The 18953-nt window shown below is 45.8% G+C and overlaps 1 protein-coding gene across 1 annotated transcript in view; it reads left to right on the top strand.

The window, feature by feature from the left end:
• The window catches only part of DNAH8 (dynein axonemal heavy chain 8), a 413702-nt gene extending 395413 nt beyond the window's left edge, over positions 1-18289 (top strand). Inside the window, exons 91-92 of the mRNA XM_027771927.1 lie at positions 13726-13847; positions 17889-18289. Coding sequence (XP_027627728.1) covers positions 13726-13847; positions 17889-18176 — 410 coding nt within the window. The 3' untranslated portion in view covers positions 18177-18289. The remainder of the gene's footprint in view (positions 1-13725; positions 13848-17888) is intronic.
• The last annotated feature ends 664 nt before the right edge of the window (positions 18290-18953 follow it).

The raw sequence follows: 18953 nt of genomic DNA, 5'->3' as shown, positions 1-18953 counted from the left end.
AGGAAGGAAGGAAGAAGGAAGGAAGGAAGAAAGAAAGGAAGAAAAAATATTCAAGATAGTGGTTACCCTTGGGGAGAAGGCGATGATAGGAAAGGGCACAAGAGGACTTCTGGGCCCTGAGGATGCTCTATCTCCCGGGCTGAACGCTGGTCACATGACTGTATTCCCTTGGTGGAAATTCACTGAGCTGTACACTGATAAGTTGTGCCATTTCGTTGTATAAATCATACTTCAGTGAGTATTATACTTTAAAAGTATACATTTAATTGTCCTCTGTATACATACACTTATTCACTTCATGCATTTTTAAATGCCTTAAAATGTTGTAAATTTAAAACCCTAACCATGGTGATTTTTATGAGCACACCAAATTATACATAGTATATTATCATGTCGATAGCCTTTATGTTTGTAAAGGCTAGCCCCCAGATCTTATTTCTCTGCTTTTCTCTCTGAATTTCCAGTAACTTTTAGGAAGGAAAATCCTTTCTTACGGTTCTGAAGTTTTGTGTGTCTACCGATGAGTCTCTTTCCCCCTCAAGTTGAGTAAGTTGTCACCAGGTAATTCCTGGCTGAAGAGCCTGAAGAAATAGCGTTTAATTTAATAAGGATTGCTTAACCATCTTCCATTCGATGGCCCCTTAGCACGGTGCTTTCAATAGAAAGAGATCTGAGACCTGATTCCTGCCCTAAAGCAGCCTGTAATCTGGTTGGTGAGACAGACACATCAGCAACCTTAATATGATAAGTTCTTCTCCTGTGCAAGAACTGAGAGCCAGGGGAGGACAGAGGACAGAGGGATGAGCCGAGGCTGGGCTGGGAGGGAGCTGTGAGCGGCGTTTGCAGATGCAGGGAAACAACGAAAGGGTGGTCCCAGGAGAGGCCTGAGCACAGACAAGCGTGTTCAGGGAACAAGGAGACCATGTGACCAGGAAGCAGGGGCAGGGTGGACAGAGAAGGCAGCCGGAGTGTGAAGTCTTCTGTGGAAGTTTGAGCTGTATCATAAATGCAATGAGGAGTCACAGAAGATTAAAAGATAATCCCAGGGATAGAGACAGGGCAGATTGGAATTTGGGAGCAGTGAGACTCTTAGCAGATCCAAGAAACAGAGCGGGTGCAGGGAAGGGACAAATCTGATGGAGTGATCAAATGGGAACCTTAGAGAGAGTGGGAAGAGGCAATGACGTAGACTGAAAATGAGGCATAAGACGGGGCGCTGGAAGGGGGGCAGGTTGTGCAGAAGGGCACAGAGCGCTGGGCTTGCCAGGGCACTGGTAGGACGTGGGGAGAGGTGTGTGAGGAGGGGTGTGCAGCAGACTCGGAGGTCAGGATGGGCGTGAGCCACCGACTGTAAAAACCGAGGTCGGCGAGTGTATCTTTGAGATTCAGTAACCAGGGGCGCGTGGTTGCTTCATCCTCGGCTTTCTGTAGACACAAATGACTAAATCAGATCATCTATCCCAGTGCACAGTTTTCTCCCAGTGATTTTCCCCCTTTCATCACATCTATAGCAGAGTAGCAGTGTTAACATGACCTCATCTCGAACTGCTCTGACTTCATTACACAATGTATACATGGTTTGAAAAACCACACCCAGTAAATTGGTGAAACTCAAACACAAAACAGAATTATAACAAAAATACATTTTAGAAATAAAAAAAAATAAAAACTTGTTAAGAAATGTTATAACCCAGAATGATGCGTAAAGAAATACAAAGGTAGATTTACATTTCAGTGAACTGTTTCCTTGGCTTCATCTTTCTCTTCATTTCTGTTTTTAAATTAGACTTTCTTTCTTTCGGTCATGGCTTTATCTTCTTGGAAAGCCCAAAACGTGTTTCTTGTTTTTGTTTTTGTTTTTTAAGAATTATTTATTTATTTAATTTTATTTGTTATTATTATTGTTATTATTATTTTGTCTGTGTGGAAAGGTTTTTGCTATAGGGCGCGTGCACTCACCAGAGAGACAGAGGGAGACAGAGAGACAGAAAGCGAGAAATCACCCCCAGGGGGGATGGTCACGCTGCAATCCCTTCTCCTCCATTCTCCTCTCAGGATCTTGGGCACACACGCACACACACGTGCCCAGCATGAGTTTAAGCCACCGGGTCCAGGACTCGAACCATGGTCGACTACATGGGAGTCCAGCGACATAGCCATTACGCCAACTGCTGGTCCCTTATTATTATTTTTTAATGTGACCAGAGAGAGAGAGAGAGAAGTAAAAAAGCAACTGCCAAGTCCAGGACCCAAACTACAGTCGGCCATGTGGGAGTCCAGCGCCTTAACCACCACGCCACCTGCTGGCCCTGGAAAGCCTGGAAAGCCCAGACTTGCTCAAACATCATACCCTTCAGACCAGTACGCACACACACACACACACACACGCACGCACACGCACACACCCCTTACCTATGATTACTTTCTGTTAGTCGTGCAGAAGATGGGGGGCCAACTCTTCCTACACACTGATCTCGTCTCTACTTCCCTTTCCTTCTCATGAAAGACAAATTTCTTTCTGTTCCACATCACTTGGCCAAATCTGGAAAACGTAAACATCAGAGCACTCCAGGCATGTTCACAGGCAGTGTGCAAACAAAATCCTTCCCAGTTGGAAGCCTCTTTGGCCACTATTTGACATTAATAATTGATTTATCAACATGAATGCATCTCCTGGGTTTTATGTCTTCTGAACCAGTCCTCTTTGGTGGAAAACCGGGTTGTTGGAAAATCATGACATATTTTTCTGTGTTTCTATGCAAAACTGCGTCATGACTTTTCTGGCAACTCAATATTTTGCTTTGGTTCAAAACATTTGAACATTTAAGTAAATGTCTTTGGAAAAGTAAAACACAATGGAGTTTGTGAAAAGGCCACATTTTCATCACCATATACATAGTTAGGCCCAGCTAGGATGCCGTGCTCTGCAGGTTGGGCCATATGGGATGCTTGGGATCTATTCCCTATCCAACCTAAAGTCCAGGCATGGGGCATGCACCTGTAATTCCAGTGACTCAGGAAGCTAAGCCAGAAGGATTGTGAGCTTAAGGTTGGCCTGGGCAGCATAATGATACCCTATATGAAAAAAAAAGGGATGCCAGGCATGGTGATGCATACCCATGGTCCCTGCTGAAAGGATGAGGCAAGAGAATCAGCATGCAGTAAGACCCTGTCTTGGGACCAGCAGATGGCATAATGGTTGTCACTGGACTCCCACAGGGCTGACTGTGGTTCGAGTCCTCGACCAGAGGCTTGAAACTCATACTGGGGACATATGGGTGCATGCCCAAAATCTCAAAAGGAGAATGGAAGAGAAGGGATTACAATGTGGCCATCTCTGTGGGGGTTAATTTCTTTCTCTCTCTCTCTCTCTCTCATAACCATACATCCCCGTAACAAAAATCTCTCTTAAGAAAAAAAAACAAAACAAAACAAAAATGCTGTCCTTTAAAATAAATACCAACAGGAGCTGGCAGGTAGGGTGGTGATTAAGGGTGCTGGACTCCCACATAGCCAACTGCGGTTTGAATCCAGGACCTGGCAGTTGCTTTCTCACTCACTCTCTCACTCTGTCCCTCTCTGGTCAAATTAAAATAAATAAATTATACATAAATAATTATACATATTATACATAAAATAAAGTTAAATTTTAAAAAATTCTTTTTTTTGGAGAGGTTTTTGCTATAGGGTGTGTGCACTCGCCTGAAAGAGAGAGATACAGAGAGAAAGAAAGAGAGAAATCACTCCCCAGGGGAGATGGCCACATCACAATCCCTTCTCCTCCATTCTCCACTCGGGATTATGGGCATGCACGCACATGCACCCAGCATGAGTTTAAGCCAGCAGGTCTGGGACTCGAACCGCGGTCGACTACATGGGAATCCAGCGACATAGCCATTACGCCAACTGCTGGTCCCCCCCAAAAATAATTCTTTAGAAATAATAAAAACATAAAAAGTAAACAACAACAACAAATACGTATATATAAAATCAAAACAACCTAGACTAAAGACAATTATAAAACACTGGGAAATGTTTTATTCACACCTGACTCTTAATTTTTATCATAGTATTATGTAATACGGCATCTAAAGCTATTTGGTGGGTGGAAAATTGTGCCTCTGTTGACTGTGCCCTGGGCCTGTGGCTACCACAAGGACAGGTGACATGCTTCATTTGTCCCCTGGTCAGCGTCCGAGCTGGTGCTTCCGTAGCATTGCTCGTTTGCCTTCTGCGTGGCCTGATATTTTGCCTGGCGTATTTGAAGAGGCTGAGTCAGTCACCATGGAGCTCATCTGGTATTTTCAGCCCCCTTCACAATCATTTCTGTAGCAGTTGATGGGCTCAACTGTGCGGCAATTACAGTTCATTATTGAAACAGTCCAGCTCTTCGTATCTGTGACCCTATACTATCTGTTCAAGGCACAGCTTTTCTGCTACCTGGATTTGCCTCCCAACGGATTACTCGGGCCAGGAACACCTTCGTGCTCCCCCGGGCTTTTCCAGTCCTTGCTGCACATATTCACGTATTGTGTAAGCCTCTGCTTCCTGGGGGCTCTCAAAGCCTGGCTTTGCTCTCATTTTCCCGTGGGTGTCCTCTCAGTGCATCACATACACAACTTGGACTCTGCTGTGTGAGCTCGAGTGTGTGTGTGTGCACGTAAGCTGTATGTGTTTAAACCCAGAAAATACGCGTTGTAATGAGCCTGACTTCAAGCCTGGGTACTGACTGCCTTTTGGAAGCTCTTAATTGATAGCCACACTTTGCCATTTGGTGTTGGGTATGACTCACAGGTGCCGTTAATGACACGGAGGCCCCTGGGTCTCGCACCTCTCTCAGAGACGGAGCTGTGCGGTATCATTTCCCAAATGTTTAACTCGATCTGGAGCTCCGTGCCGTTTAGATGCCAAACTGCCTGCGCTTTCTCTGGTCTTTTCTCTCGGTGTCTTGACAAGCCATGCCGGTCTGTCGTGGCAGATAATTAGTGACAACTTATTATTCCTTAACGCAAATCAAGATTTTTCAGTTAGAGGAGATTCTTGCCCGAGCGAGGAGATGGATACTTTTCATCCCGTTATCTTGTGCCCCTGTCAAAAGCATATGCCACCTCTGCCAGTGGTTTCTGAATGCTCGTCCTGACAGCCTGGCTTTCGTAGAAGTGGGGAAGTGCACCAACGGATAATAGACCTTCAGCGTTGGAAAATACCAGGGAAGATCGGCTAACCTAGTGGCAATTCTAAGCGTGTTCCACTTGCTACTCTCTGCAGAACCTAACAGTTAAAAAGCCTGAGCGATGGGGCCAGCAGTTGGCATAATGGCTATGTCGCTGGACTCCCACGTAGTCGGCCATGGTTTGGGTCCCAGACCTGGTGGCTTAAACTCACACCGGGCGCGTGTGCGTGCATGCCCAAGATCCCGAGAGGAGAATGGAGGAGAAGGGATTGCAGCGTGGCCATCCCCCCTGGGAGGTGATTTCTCGCTTTCCGTCTCTCTCTGTCTTTTCTGGTGAGCACATGCGCCCTGTAGCAAAAACCTCTCCAAAAAAAAAAAGGCTGAAGGAATCTGAGTAAATGGACCTCAAGGGCCTAGACCTCAGTGGGAGTGACTGCACCAACCTGCCCTGCCTGAATCACAGGATAATAGAAGGACTGTGGCCCTCTAAGGAATGCCCCCAGTGAGTAACAACCATCCTGTTTCCCTTCGTGTGAGGGCCTGTTATAAACTGGTCTTTGGAACAACCATGCCTTTGTCATTCTAGGCTCTGTATGGTTCTGTCCCTTACCAACCACCCAGCCCCTTGTGATCTGGCCAGCCTCCCTCACTGCACTGCAGCTGCTCTCTCCAAGGACACCATAGCTGGTGCCCTTCCCTCCTTGCCAACCTCATTCCCCTTGACTGCCGTTAGAGTGCCGAGGCTGAAATTGCTTTCCTACCTTGGCTTCCGCCCGTGCCCTTATCTGCTTTCTGCCTGCCTCTCTGAGGGCTACTTCTCAGCTCACTCTGTGGGCACTCTTCAGGCACGTTCTGCCCTTGGCCTCAGTCCCCTCACCAATGACCTCAGCCATCCTCACAGATGTAGCTGTTCATGTCTACCTATGACTGGTTTGCCTACGCCCCAGCGTAGGATTTGGATTTCTCACCTCCGACTGCCAGCGCAGGGCATTCCATCCTCCTGTGAGTCTCACGCGTGGTCATCCTCCTCCCAAACCAGCCTTCCCAGAACTCTGCTCACTTACTGTGCTCCACCCTTCAGATCACCCAGACTCCCGCACATGGTCCTCATGGCCAAACAGCTTGGAACAGGGAAACCAGAAGGGCATTGGTTGTGAAGGGCAAGGAGAGAGAGGGCAGTAGGTAGGAGCAGATGCTGCCGGTAGTTAAGTAAGATGGGCCAAAACTGGCCAGATAGATTCATCAACAAAGAGACTGTAGGCAAGAGAGGTCTCGGTGGAGAAGGGGGGAGGTGGAGAAGTCGGATTTCAGCAGGAGTGAGTTAAACAAGGAAATGGAGTGAATAGTTGAGATGTAAGCATTTTCTCAAAAATATTTAAAACTGGGGCCAGCAGGTACATGGTGGTTAAGGGCACTAGACTCCCACATAGCCAACTACCGCTCGAATCCCAGAGTTCTGAGCCTTATGTCTTGCTTTCTTTTTCTCTCTCTCTCTCTCTCTCTCTGTGTGTGTGTGTGTGTGTGTGTGTGTGTGTGTGTGTCTGGTCAAATTAAAATAAACGAGTGGCTAAATAAAATTAAATAATTCTAAAAAAAATGGAAAGAAACTTGGCTTTGAAGAGAAGTGAGTTGGAGGAGTGGTTCTAAGAAGGAAGGATTTTCTTTCTTTTAATGAGAGGAGAAATTCGAGCCTGTTCAAACACTGCTGGGAGAGTGCTGAGGGGGAGAGACAGGGAAGGAGGGACAATCCCGGAGAGAGGTGAGAGCGGCAGGCGGGGGTGGACACAGCGCTCATAAGTGGAGAGGTGCACGCAGGCAGACACTCTTCTTGCCCACAGTAAGAAGAGTAACAAAGAAGGAATGAGCATGGATTCTCGTAGCGGATGAGTTCGGTGCGGGCTTGGGGACAAGACGTTAAGAAAGTTCCCATCTGATGCTTTCCACTTTGTGTGCAGCTGGAGAGCAAGAACGTGTTGGAGAAGAAATGTTCTGGACAGTAGCAGAAGTTGGAGGAAGGGAGCAAAACGGTACAACAAAGGGCACTGAGTGGCTTTGAGGATTTTATTGAGGCCCTTGGTACACTGTGGCAGTGACAGCTGTGTGTTGGTTTCTGGTATCATTCCGTAGCCTGGTATCGGTGTGAGAAGGGGGACAGCTGGATTCATCCATACTTGGGGTATTACTCTGCAGCTGATGAAAAAGATGGCTAGAGACTAAATAGAAAAGAGAGTTAAGAGTTGGGTTGATGAATTAAAAAAAAAAAGGCTAGATCAAAGAATGGAGGCATTGGATACTGAATGGGATAGTGGAGAGACCCAGGTGTTGGCAGGGCACTCAAGGAGTGGGGGAAGATGGGTATGTGACAGGAACTAAGATGGCGGTGGCCAGACATTGTAGACTTCAGTGCAGCAGGTTCTCCGAAAGAATGAAGGGATAGCTGAGATGGCAAGGTCTAAAGGGTTGACCATTGTCAGCCACGTTCTAGTAAGTGAGGAGGTGGAGCCAGCATTCTGTGAAGAGATGGGAAGTGTGGGAGTTGGTCAACCGCAGAACTGTGCCAGAGACAGACGTGGAAAGGTTTGGGGCTGGGAGTAAGGTGGGTCAAAGGAAAGGAGATGAAGTGTCAACAGCAAGAGAAGAAGCCAGGTCTGGACAGGCTGGCTCAGCTAAGTCCAACCTACCAAGAGAAGTATTCCAGCTCTCCTGTCTGTACCCAGGTTTTCCAGAGCCAACCATGTCCTAGATGAATGTCATTTCGGAGATCGTGTATGTCTCAGGGGACCCTGGAAGAAGTCTGCTCATACTTTCAGTAGTTGTAATAGTTTTCTTATACTATGAGGCATTTCCCTTCCCACTCCTCAGATTTGTTCTTAGGACAAATGTGGGTCAGTGACTGTCAACGACCCGTCTTGTGTAGCTTTTGTTTACAGCAGTGGTTCTCAGCCTGCCCACACAGTAAAGTCACCTGAGGAGCTTTTTTTGCAAACGTGCACATGCCTGGAGCCCCAGACCAACTATATCAGAATCTCTGGGGATAAGGCCCCTGGAGTCTGCCCAGTCAATTTTCTTAAAAAGCCCTCTTGGTCATTCTAATGTATGAGGAACTGTGAGATTAGACCTTTGACCTTTGGCATCTAGTAGGTGGTCCGCCAGCCAGCAGCTTCAGGGTCAACTGGGAGCATGTTAGAAATGCAGTCTCAGGCCCCATCCCTGACCTACCTACCAAATCAGAACTGCTTTTTAACTAGAGCCCCTTTCCCAAATGGTCCCTATGAACACAAGCATTTGAGAAGCCTTGACTTAAAGCAATATGTATACTTGGGCCCATCTCCAGAGAGTCTGATTATATTGATCCAGACTGTGGCCTGGAAATTAGGAGTTTCAAAAGCTCCCGAGGTGTTTCTCATTTGCAGCAGCTTTAAGTCCCTACCTTATGGCATCTAGCAAGGAATCAGGACGGAAGCCCAATACGTTTTCATTTCACTGGGCTGATGAACCCTATCTTTATGTAATGATTTCTGGCCTTTAATTCAACTTACGAATGAACTACATTTGCTTCTCATTTAGGGGAAAAACTGCCTGTCATAAACTTGTGGCAAGAGCATCATTTCTCCTCATCTTCCAAGACGCTACTCGGAGGCTTATAACTGATGAGACAGGAAATACCGCCCAACCTAAGGCTATTACATAAGGACAAGGTCATTTATTAAAGGAAAAGAAAACTGGGGCCAGCAGTTGGTGTAATGGCTACATTGCTAGACTCCCATGTAGTCGGCCTCGATTCAAGTCCTGGACCCGGTGGCTTAAACTCACGCCAGGCGCATGTGCGTGCGTGCAAGGATCCTGAGAGAATGGAGAAGAAGGGATTGTGGTGTGGCCATCCCCCTGGGGGGTGATTTCTTGCTTTCTGTCTCTATGTCTCTATCTGTCTGGCAAGCACACGTGCCCTATAGCAAAAACCTCTCCAAAAAAAAAAAAAAAGAAAAGAAAAGAAAAGAGAAGAGAAGAGAAGAGAAGAGAAGAGAAAAGAAAAGAAAAGAAAATGAAAAGAAAAGAAAAGGAAAAGAAAAGAAAAGAAAAGAAAAGAAAAGAAAAGAAAAGAAAAGAAAAGAAAAGAAAAGAAAAGAAAAGAAAAGAAAAGAAAAGAAAAGAAAAGAAAAGAAAAGAAAAGAAAAGAAAAGAAAAGAAAAGAAAAGAAAAGAAAAGAAAAGAAAAGAAAAGAAAAAAGAAAAGAAAAAGAAAACTGCCTATTTTTGTATAGGACCATCATTCATTACAGATCACCAGCCAACTCCTTATAGAGTTGAGAAAAGCAACCTTCCTGATTAGTTACTTCTTCCGTCTTTTCTAAAAGCTTGTATGGTACTTAAAGCCTTCTGCAGCTTTCTTTAAGCCAACTGATTGCACAAGTCAAACACCAGTAATTAGTTTGCTGAAATGTTGGATGACTGCTGTTATAGGAATTAGCACAAAACAAGTGTTACTTTAGACCTGAGTTCCAAAGTATAATCCTAGCTTAAAAGTGATTTTTTTAAAAAAGAACAGGCTTGTCAAGTGTTTTAAGAATTCATTATGCTTTATAAGTTTGAAGGGAAAATTTTTTTCTGAAAGCATGTCATTTAGACCACATGTAATTCAGATGTTTAAATAATCAAATCACCCGTTTTTTCTGTGGGCGCTTAAATTTCATGAAGAATAGATGGTTATTATTATTGAAGACTTTCCCCAGCTTTCTGTTTCTCTCTTCAGTGTCAGACATATGAACATATGAATCATTTTGCCACCACTGATGATGGAAACTTGGTTTAAGAATTATTAGAACAAAATTGGTGCCACAACTAAGGTACTGGTTTTCAAGCTCTTATCAAGAAAAATATATCAATACAGTAGTCTCTTAAAACTACACAAACATCAGGGAAAAAATTTTTGGCTTTGTTACACTTGAAAGAAAGATAGTCATTCATTTTTGAAATTGAATAATGAACAAATCAGTGGGTTAACCACCCTTTGACTTTCACACAGTCGTGTTCTTTTTAGGAAGCCAAAACAAAACTATCAAAATGTTTTGTATCTTCTCTGTAGCCTCTGAGTGGGACTGGCCATGGGCGTTTTCTACCCTCCACTCTCAGATATATGTACTAAACACTTTTCTTTTCTAAAAAATTTTCCATAGGGCATATGCACTTGCTAGAGAGAGGCAGAGAGAGAGAGAGCGCGCGCACACGCAAAAGCACCCCCGGGGTGCTGTAATCCCTCTTCTCCAGTTGCCTCTTATGATTTGGGGTGTGCACACATGTTCATCATGTTTTTCCGAGCTACCGGATCTGGGTCTCAAACCATGCAGTTAGCCAAGTGTGATTTAACCACCTTAACCACCACGCCACTGGCTGGCCCAATTAAACATTTCCCTAATAGCTGACGGGGATCTAAGTGCGTTCTAGACTTCACCTACTGGCACACAGTGCTTCCTCAGCATTCGGGCTTATTGCTCAGCCCCTTGGATGACACCCTGGATGTTGCCCTGCAGGAGGAGGTAGGGAATGCTCTCTCCTTAACTGCGGTAGAGCCTTCAGAGGTCTCTGACAGTGACTGAGGTTTTCGAACCAGCCGTGTGGCATCAGAGAACGTCCAGCTCCTTCCCCATCTGGCACCTATGGTCCTGTCCTGAGCGCCGCATGGCGTGAGGTCAAACATGCAATTTAGTTGGGATTTAAAATGTTACTGAAAAATTCAATTGGAAAAATCCAATTACTTGGCAGATGGATGGTTAAGACCAGAATTCATGCCTTGTACATTAATGAGCGTGTAGATTCATAGATCGGTAATGACTTTTAAAATATCATAAAATAGAGTCCATTTAATTCCAAGCTTTCTACTTGGCTATTCTGCGTCTAATACACCACATAGATGTACACATAATGGTGAATGATGAAAATGACATTTTCACGTACTGACTTAATGGGAGAAAGGTGGTGGTGGGGGTCATGGGGACCTGCAGGTGGTGTAATGGTTAAGGCGCTAGACTCTCACATGGCCGACTGCAGTTCAAGTCCTGACCTGGAGGCTTGAAAATTATGCTGGGCACGTGTGTGTGTGTGAGTGTGTGTGTGCCCAAAATCCTAAAAGGAGAATGGAGGAGAAGGAATTACTGCATGACCATTCCCTCTGGGGAGTGATTTCTCACTTTTCCTCTCCCTGGGGAATCTACATGCCTTATAGAAAAAAACAAACAAGCAAACAAAAAAAATCCTCTTTAAAAATAAATAAATAAAACGGACAGGAGAACTTGATTTTATTATTGTGGCTATGTGTCCCACTGCCTGGCAGACACGCAAAATGCTGATCACTGTAACGGGATCCCCAGTGTGTAACGTGGAAGTCGGCATAACCCCAGGCCCATCAAGCCACAAGAGATGCCCAGAGGGGAAGGCACTGACCGGCCGCTGCTCCAGGCCGGCCCCCACTCTGCTCTCTGTCCCCGTACTTAACATCTCCATTTATAACGTCATCCTGTTCTAGCAGAGAGTCTCAGTTCGTGAAACTGTACTTTTATAAGAATTTCCTTGAGAGTTCTTTACTCAGATACTCTGGCATGATTTTTCTTTTGAATTAATGCAAGGGCCCTTTTCGAGCATCGCAAGTCCTGGGGTGTTTGTTTGTTTTTGTTTGTTTGTTTGTTTTGAGAGAGAGATTTTTGCTATAAGGGCATGTGTGCTTGCTGGAGAGACAGAGAGAGACAGAGAGATAGGAACCAAGAAATCACCCCCCTCACACACACACACACACACATACACACACACACACACACACATATAGGGAATGGCCACGCTGTAATCCCTTCTCTCCATTCTCCTCTTGGGATTTTGGGCATGCACCCACATGTGCCTGGCATGAGTTTCAAGCTACCGGGTTCAGGACTTGAACCACGGCCAGCTATGTGGGAGTCCAGTGACAACCGTTACACCATCTGCTGGCCCCCCAAATCCTGTTTTAATGGGTAAGCTTTCCAAGATGCACATACAATCAAATCATTTGTCTACATTAAGTATTCAGTAGCTTCCCACCTTCCAGAGACTCAAGTCCAAACTCTGACCCTCAGAAGTGTCACCACCACCTTTGTTCTAACCGTGTCTGTTACTGGTGCTTCCCCTTCAGCCTAAGCTTCCATGAATGTGCACATGTTCTTCCCTTGACTAGAATGGTCTTATCTAGAAAAAAAACAAAAAACAAAAAAACAAAAAAAAAACACAACCCTATCTTTCCAGAGTCACCTTCAACTTTATCTTCACAGTTGAGCCTTCCCTGATCTGTCTTCTCGAGTTCCACCCTGTCCATAACAACCTCCTGTTAATGTCTTGCCTCCCTCCATGCTCCTGAGTCCCTTGAATGCAAAGACCCCGGATGGGCTCCTCGCCTTTGGGGTCGTCCCAGCTAGAGCAAAGCCTGATACACAGCGGCTACTTCAGAGGGACTGAGCACCTGTGTGCCTGTCTCAGTGTCGAACTGAGTAATGGGGAGAGCTCCGTAAAGCCCAGTGAGGAGTCTTATTTTTTTCTCTCTAACTTCTAAGGATCTCAGATCCGTTCTCGTAATTAGACCTTGCAACTGTCCTCCTTCCCCCATGCCCACTCAATCTCCATAAAATGTTTTCACTCACTCCCATGTTGGATTGTGCATGTGCTGGTATGTGTTGGTTTGGTCTTCAGAATTTACTAATCTAGGAGTAGTAGGGACACATTCCAAAATTTTATTCGCCAGAGAGCCTCATGATTTTTCATTTTCACATGGAGCGCAAAATATATGGGTCAGATAGAAGTTTTCAAAGTCCATTGTGAAGTATAGAGTATTTTTCCCCCCCAACATCCAATGCTACTCTCCAAGAGAGCCTTCTCTTATTGATTTGGATGGCGTGGTTTGCAAATATTGAGTTTAAAGAAAGGCCACAATATGCAGAACCATGTGTGGTCCTAAAATAACTGTATTATGCACATGAAAACAAGGAGCTTTTCTTTCCGGTGTGATTGCTTTGTTTGCTCAAATTGAAAGTCGGGTTTTCTATTTTGGCATTATGCCTTATTTTCTTAGACTAAATGAAATTGTCCCATTTTAGCAAATAGAAGCTTGATAATGGTTTGATTCAGGTTTGATGGGAAGGCTGTTCTCGGTATGTATTACCATCCCAGTCTTATTCCTGGGTTCTTAATACTGTGTTTTCAGATAGAGGTTATGAACTGGGACTGGACGGCAATCCTTAAAGGATATGAGCTATTGAAGTCCCAGGAGAATTTCAAGCCCAGGCCCAATGCGAGTCGGAGAGGGTGCTGCCTTCCTGGCGTCAGCTGGTGGGAAAGATTTAGCTCATTGCAGGTCCCCATAGAAACCAAACACTGAGAGAAATGGCCCCCCTGGGGTTTGCTCTCTGCTTCTCTTAGGATCAGCTCACACTTTAGAGATTGACAACCAAGTGCACAGCAATTGACGCTTCATATTTTGTTTGTTTGTTTGTTTCTAATGTGGCATTAAAATCTGGTCTTTTTCTTTTTTTTCTTAAGGCTTCCTCACAGCCATGAGGCAAGAAGTGACCCGTGCCCACAAAGGCTGGGCACTGGACACCGTGACCATCCACAATGAAGTTCTGCGGCAGACCAAGGAGGAGATCACCTCACCCCCTGGGGTAGGCACTGCTGGGCAGGAGCAGAGACAGGCTAGAGCCGAGGCTGAGTTACAGTTCTGCTTAGACTGAACTAGGGGTGTCTCAGCTAAGCGCACTTGTCTTGCAGCAAAGGCGAGCAGATTTGCAGTTTGCTCCACTGTAACCGGGAGACTTCCACGCCCGTCTCCTCCATCTGCCCGAGTGAGAGCTTAATGACATGATCTAGTGAGTGCTGAGAACTCCCCTGTCTGTGTTTCCTTACACTGACAAGTTGTGCTGTGTTTGCCTGAAAGGATTTCCCGTATCTCCAGCCACTGCTGAGGGCTACTTACGGAATCAGCTGTAGACAGCAGAGTGTGGAGGGCAGCAGGGGCTAGCTGGACCGGGCCAGTTCCTGCAGTGTTTCCTGCTGGTTGTGGGACCCTGGGAGGAAAGACACCTGGCTGGGGTGAGAGCAGGGGTTCTGAGATAAACAGATAAACAGAAGCTTCAGGAGAGCCACTTCTGGGGACCAGCAGATAGCGTAATGGTTACGTTACTGGACTCCCATGTCGTCGACTGTGGTTTGAGTCGTGGACCCGGAGGCTTAAAACTCACACTGTGTGTGTGCATGCCCAAAATCCCAAGAGGAGAATGGAGAAGGGGAAGGAATTGTGGCATGGCCATCCCCCCTGGGGGGTGATTTCTCACAATCTCTCTATCTGTCTCTGTCTCTCCAGTGAGCGCATGTGCCCTGAGAAAAAAATCTCTAAAAAAAAAAAAAAAAAAGTCACTGCTGGGACACCAAGCTGCTCAATGAGCTTGGGCAAGTTAACATATTTGAGCCTCTGTTCTTCATCTGTAAAGTGAACGTGATAATTTAGTCTCATTAAAGGTAATAGTGAAAATTTAAGTGAGATGCCTCCCATAGACACTCAAGACATCTTAGTCCCTGGGACCAGCAGTTGGCGTAATGGCTATGTCGCTGGACTCCCATGTGGTCGACCGTGGTTCGAGTCCCGGACCCGGTGGCTTAAAACTCACGCCGGGCGCGTGTGCGTGCGTGCCCAAGATCCCAAGAGGAGAATGGAGGAGAAGGGATTGCGGCATGGCCATCCCCCCTTGGGGGTGATTTTTCACTTTCTGTCTCTATGTCTCTCTCTGTCTGGCGAGCACACACACCCTATAGCAAAAACTTCTAAAAAAAAAAAAAGACATCTTAGTCCCCTTTTCCCTTTCTCTGATTTGCATTACCTCATTCATCAAACAAGGGGGCTGGACCAGATGGTTTCCAAGTTCTGGCCAAGTATTCTGCCATTTTATAATAAGGATCGCATTTCCTCCAATTTCGAATACGTTCCCCATTGCTACCTGAGATCCTCAGAAGCACCTTTAACCTCTGTATCCACCAACAATCTCTTCAGGGCAATCTAGGCTTTTTCTTTTCTTTTTTAAGAATTATTTAGGAGTCAGCAGGTGGCATGGTGGTTAAGGGCACTGGATTCCCACATGGCTGATTGCAGTTTGAGTTCTGGACCTGGAGGCTTGCTTTCTCGCTTTCCCTTTGTCTCTCTCTGTCTATGTCTGGTCAAATTAAAATAATAATATTAATTATAATAACAAATGGATTTTCTTTTTTAGTTTGCTATAGGGCACATGTGCTCACCAGAGAGAAACAGAGAGAGAGAAAGTAAGAAAGCAAGCCACCAGATCTGGGACTTGAACTATGGTCAACCATGTGGGAGTCTAGTGCCACCTGCTGGCCCCCAATCTAGGCTTTATCTGTGGTGAGCTTTGAAATTCTTCCAGCTCCTTTCTACCCACTGTGTATGTCCAAAACCACAGTCACACTTCTAGGTATTTGTTACAGTGGCACCTGGCTTCCTGGTGTCAAAATCTGTATTGATTTCCTATAGCCATTGTAACAAAGCATCACAAACCAGATTGCTAAAAACAAGAGAAATGTGTTCTCTCACAGTTTAGAAGCCCAGAAGCCCCAACTCAGAGTGTTCACACAGTTGGTGTCAACAATCTAGGGACTCTGAGGAATACTGTTCCACGTTTCTGGGGCTTGCTGGCAATCCGTGGCTTTCTCGGCTTGTAGGTGCATCACTTAATCTCCGTCTCCACTGTCATATGGCCTTCTCCCCTTCTGTGTATCTCCGCATGTCTTCTCCTCCCATAAAACACCAGACGTGCTGCTGTAGAGCCTCCTGAGTCCAGTACGTCCTTATCCCAATTGTATCTGTAGCTCTTTTGGGAGAGTCATATTCTGAGCCTCTGGGTGGACATGAATCTGTGGGTGACACTATTCTGTCACAGCTTCTAACGATGACTTTTGAAGAGTTCTGAAACTAAGAGGGCCACAGAGAAGGAAACAACGTCCTGTAGGTGGGCTCTTAAGTGGTCACGGGGTTCCTGTAGGTAATTGTCACCCTCTGAGTAATGGCAGTAACGCGATGTCCTGATTTTCTGGGACTGTTCATGGTTTTATTGTCAAACCACGTGCCTTAGTTTCTGATTCAGAAATACGGTCCTGTTCCTGCTAGCCCACGCGAAGGGATTCCAGAAAATACTTCGCAATTAATCTCATTGTCTTCATTATGATCTGCACCTACATCCCTTTGCTGGATCCTCCCTGGAAATGGAAAGCGGTCACTGTCTTCTGCATACATATGTTTTATGAGCTCGCGTGACAATTGAAGCCGCCCCTGGGGTCCCCTCTCAGCCTTTCTTTTAGTGAATACCTGTGCTGTGGTTCCCCATTGCCTGCGAGATCAATTCAGACTCTCCAACTTGGCATCCTGACTTCCAGCATCAAGCCCTAAATTATTTCATAGCCATTGAACCCTCCATTAAACAAAACTCTTGGGCTTTCCCATCCATCCTGCCTTTCTTTGTAGAATTGCTCCTGCCTGGGATGTCTGCCCTCTCTCCTCTATCTCTCCAAATGCAGCCCACTGCAAAACCCTCTGCTCTACAAAGCTCCTGAGCGCACAGGCCCGCAGGCCCCGCCCACCGCAGGAGCCACTGCGTTTACCCTCTCGGCTGTTTATCAGGCAGCCGGTAATTCAATCCGTGTCTTTAAAATAACTTTTGTGCATGTAGATCCTGTCTCCCTGATTTAACGGTGAGGACCTCCAGGACGGGCCCTATCTTTATGAAAGACACCGCGCTGATGATCTGAACTTCTGACAACCCTCTCCTTGTGCTTTCAGGCCCCCAGGTGCTCCACCACAGCCGGCCACTGGGGGCGCTCTGGCTCTCTCGCTAGCTGAGCGTGGCTAGGCGAGTGTCACCTCATCCTGTGATGGAAATGAAGCTGAGCCACGGGTTGGCTTCCGGCGCAGTCTGAGATCCCACGTGGCACCAGCTTCAGATCCTGTTCCACACGCCCACCTTCCATCCACTCAACCTAGACCTCGCAGAGGGGATTTGGAGCTGCTGACTAAGTCTGTTGTCCAGACAGGCCAGCCCCCTGCCCAGTAGCCAGTAACAGGGACGTTTCTGCAGTGCTCAGAGCCTCCAGAAATGCCGACGGAGGAACTGGGCTCCGTATCCAGGAATGCATGTGCCCGGGGGCGTTTTCTTCATCTGGTAGCGTTTAAGGCTGGAGTGTGTTTTCTTTCCAAACTGACAACCTTCGTTACACTAACGGATGCTCATCTTTTGTGCACCTAATTAAAAAAAAAAAAAATTCCTGGGCTGGCAGGTGGCACGGTGTTTGGGGGCACTGGACTTCCACATGGTCTACCATGGTTCCCTCTGTGCCTGATGGCTTGCTTTCTCACTTTCCCTCTCTCTCTCTTGCTTTGTCCCTCATTGGTCATATTAAAAATAAGTAAATAAATAAATAAAGTTAAATAAAATAATAATTTAGAAGTCCTATTGTGGGTGGCATGGTGATTGAGAGCACTGGATTCCCATGTGGCCGACTGTGGTTCAAGTCCCGGACCTGGTGGCTTGCTTTCTCACTTTCCCTCTCTCTCTCTTGCTTTGTCCCTCATTGGTCATATTAAAAATAAGTAAATAAATAAATAAATTTAAATAAAATATTTTTTAAATCCTATTTGACTCTCCCAGGAAGGTGTGTATATTTATGGGCTCTACATGGACGGAGCAGCCTGGGACAGACGCAATGGGAAGCTCACAGAATCCACCCCCAAGGTGCTGTTCACGCAGCTGCCTGTGCTGCACATCTTTGCCATCAACTCCACGGCTCCCAAGGACCCCAAGCTGTACGTGTGTCCCATTTACAAGAAACCACGGCGGACCGACTTGACCTTCATCACTGTCGTCTATTTGCGAACAGTCTTGTCCCCAGATCACTGGATCCTGAGAGGAGTGGCCCTTTTGTGTGACATCAAGTAAGTTCTGTTCCACCTGCTGAGCGCCCCAGGAGGCACAGAGCTGGCCTGTGCTATGCAGATGCTGCCACGTGGGTCTCTCCTCCCCGATCATTGCTACATTAAAACGTTGCTGTTCTGCCATCGCTTGTGTTTGTGCGTTTCCACTGATATTAACATTACGAAGATGATTCTAAATTGATGCTTTTTGTTCCAGGGTGTCATATTCTATTGGAATTTAGTTTTAAAGATAACGTCCAATCTTTGCATTAGAACACTTTGGAAGGTTTGAATTTGAAAAATCTAGGAGCCAGCAGGTGGTATGATGGTTACGTTCCTGGACTCCCACATGGCCCACTATGGTTCAACTCCTGGACTTAGCAGCTTGCTTTCTCACTTTCCCTCTCTCTTTCTCTTTCTATCTCTCTTTGGTAAGCACATGTGCCCTACAGCAAATTTCAAAAAATAAATAATAATAAACAAATCATTCTTTTAAAAAAAGAAAAATCTGAAGTAAAGTATTAATTTGTTACATCCTAAAAGAATCCTCATAGATGCACATTGTCCCCTCAATTAAAAGCCACTTTCCTCTTGAATAAAATTGACCCCTGTCTATGTTTGCGCTACTGTGTAATACTTTGCTCTTTTGAGTTTCACAAGCACTTCTGTGTGTTTGTGAAATGGGGCCCGGAGGAGTTTGGGCAGTACTCCCTAAGTACACCTCGGTGGTGGAAAGTGTTTGAGACAAAAAATCCACTGGGATGGCTGCTTTTGTAACTTATCATTTTATTTCATATTCTTT

Source organism: Tupaia chinensis, unplaced genomic scaffold (genome assembly GCF_000334495.1).
Source record: "Tupaia chinensis unplaced genomic scaffold, TupChi_1.0 Scaffold000238_1, whole genome shotgun sequence".
In the NCBI taxonomy this organism is placed as follows: domain Eukaryota; kingdom Metazoa; phylum Chordata; class Mammalia; order Scandentia; family Tupaiidae; genus Tupaia; species Tupaia belangeri.
The sequence above is the reverse complement of the archived record's forward strand: the minus strand, read 5'-3'. Positions and strand labels throughout refer to the sequence as shown.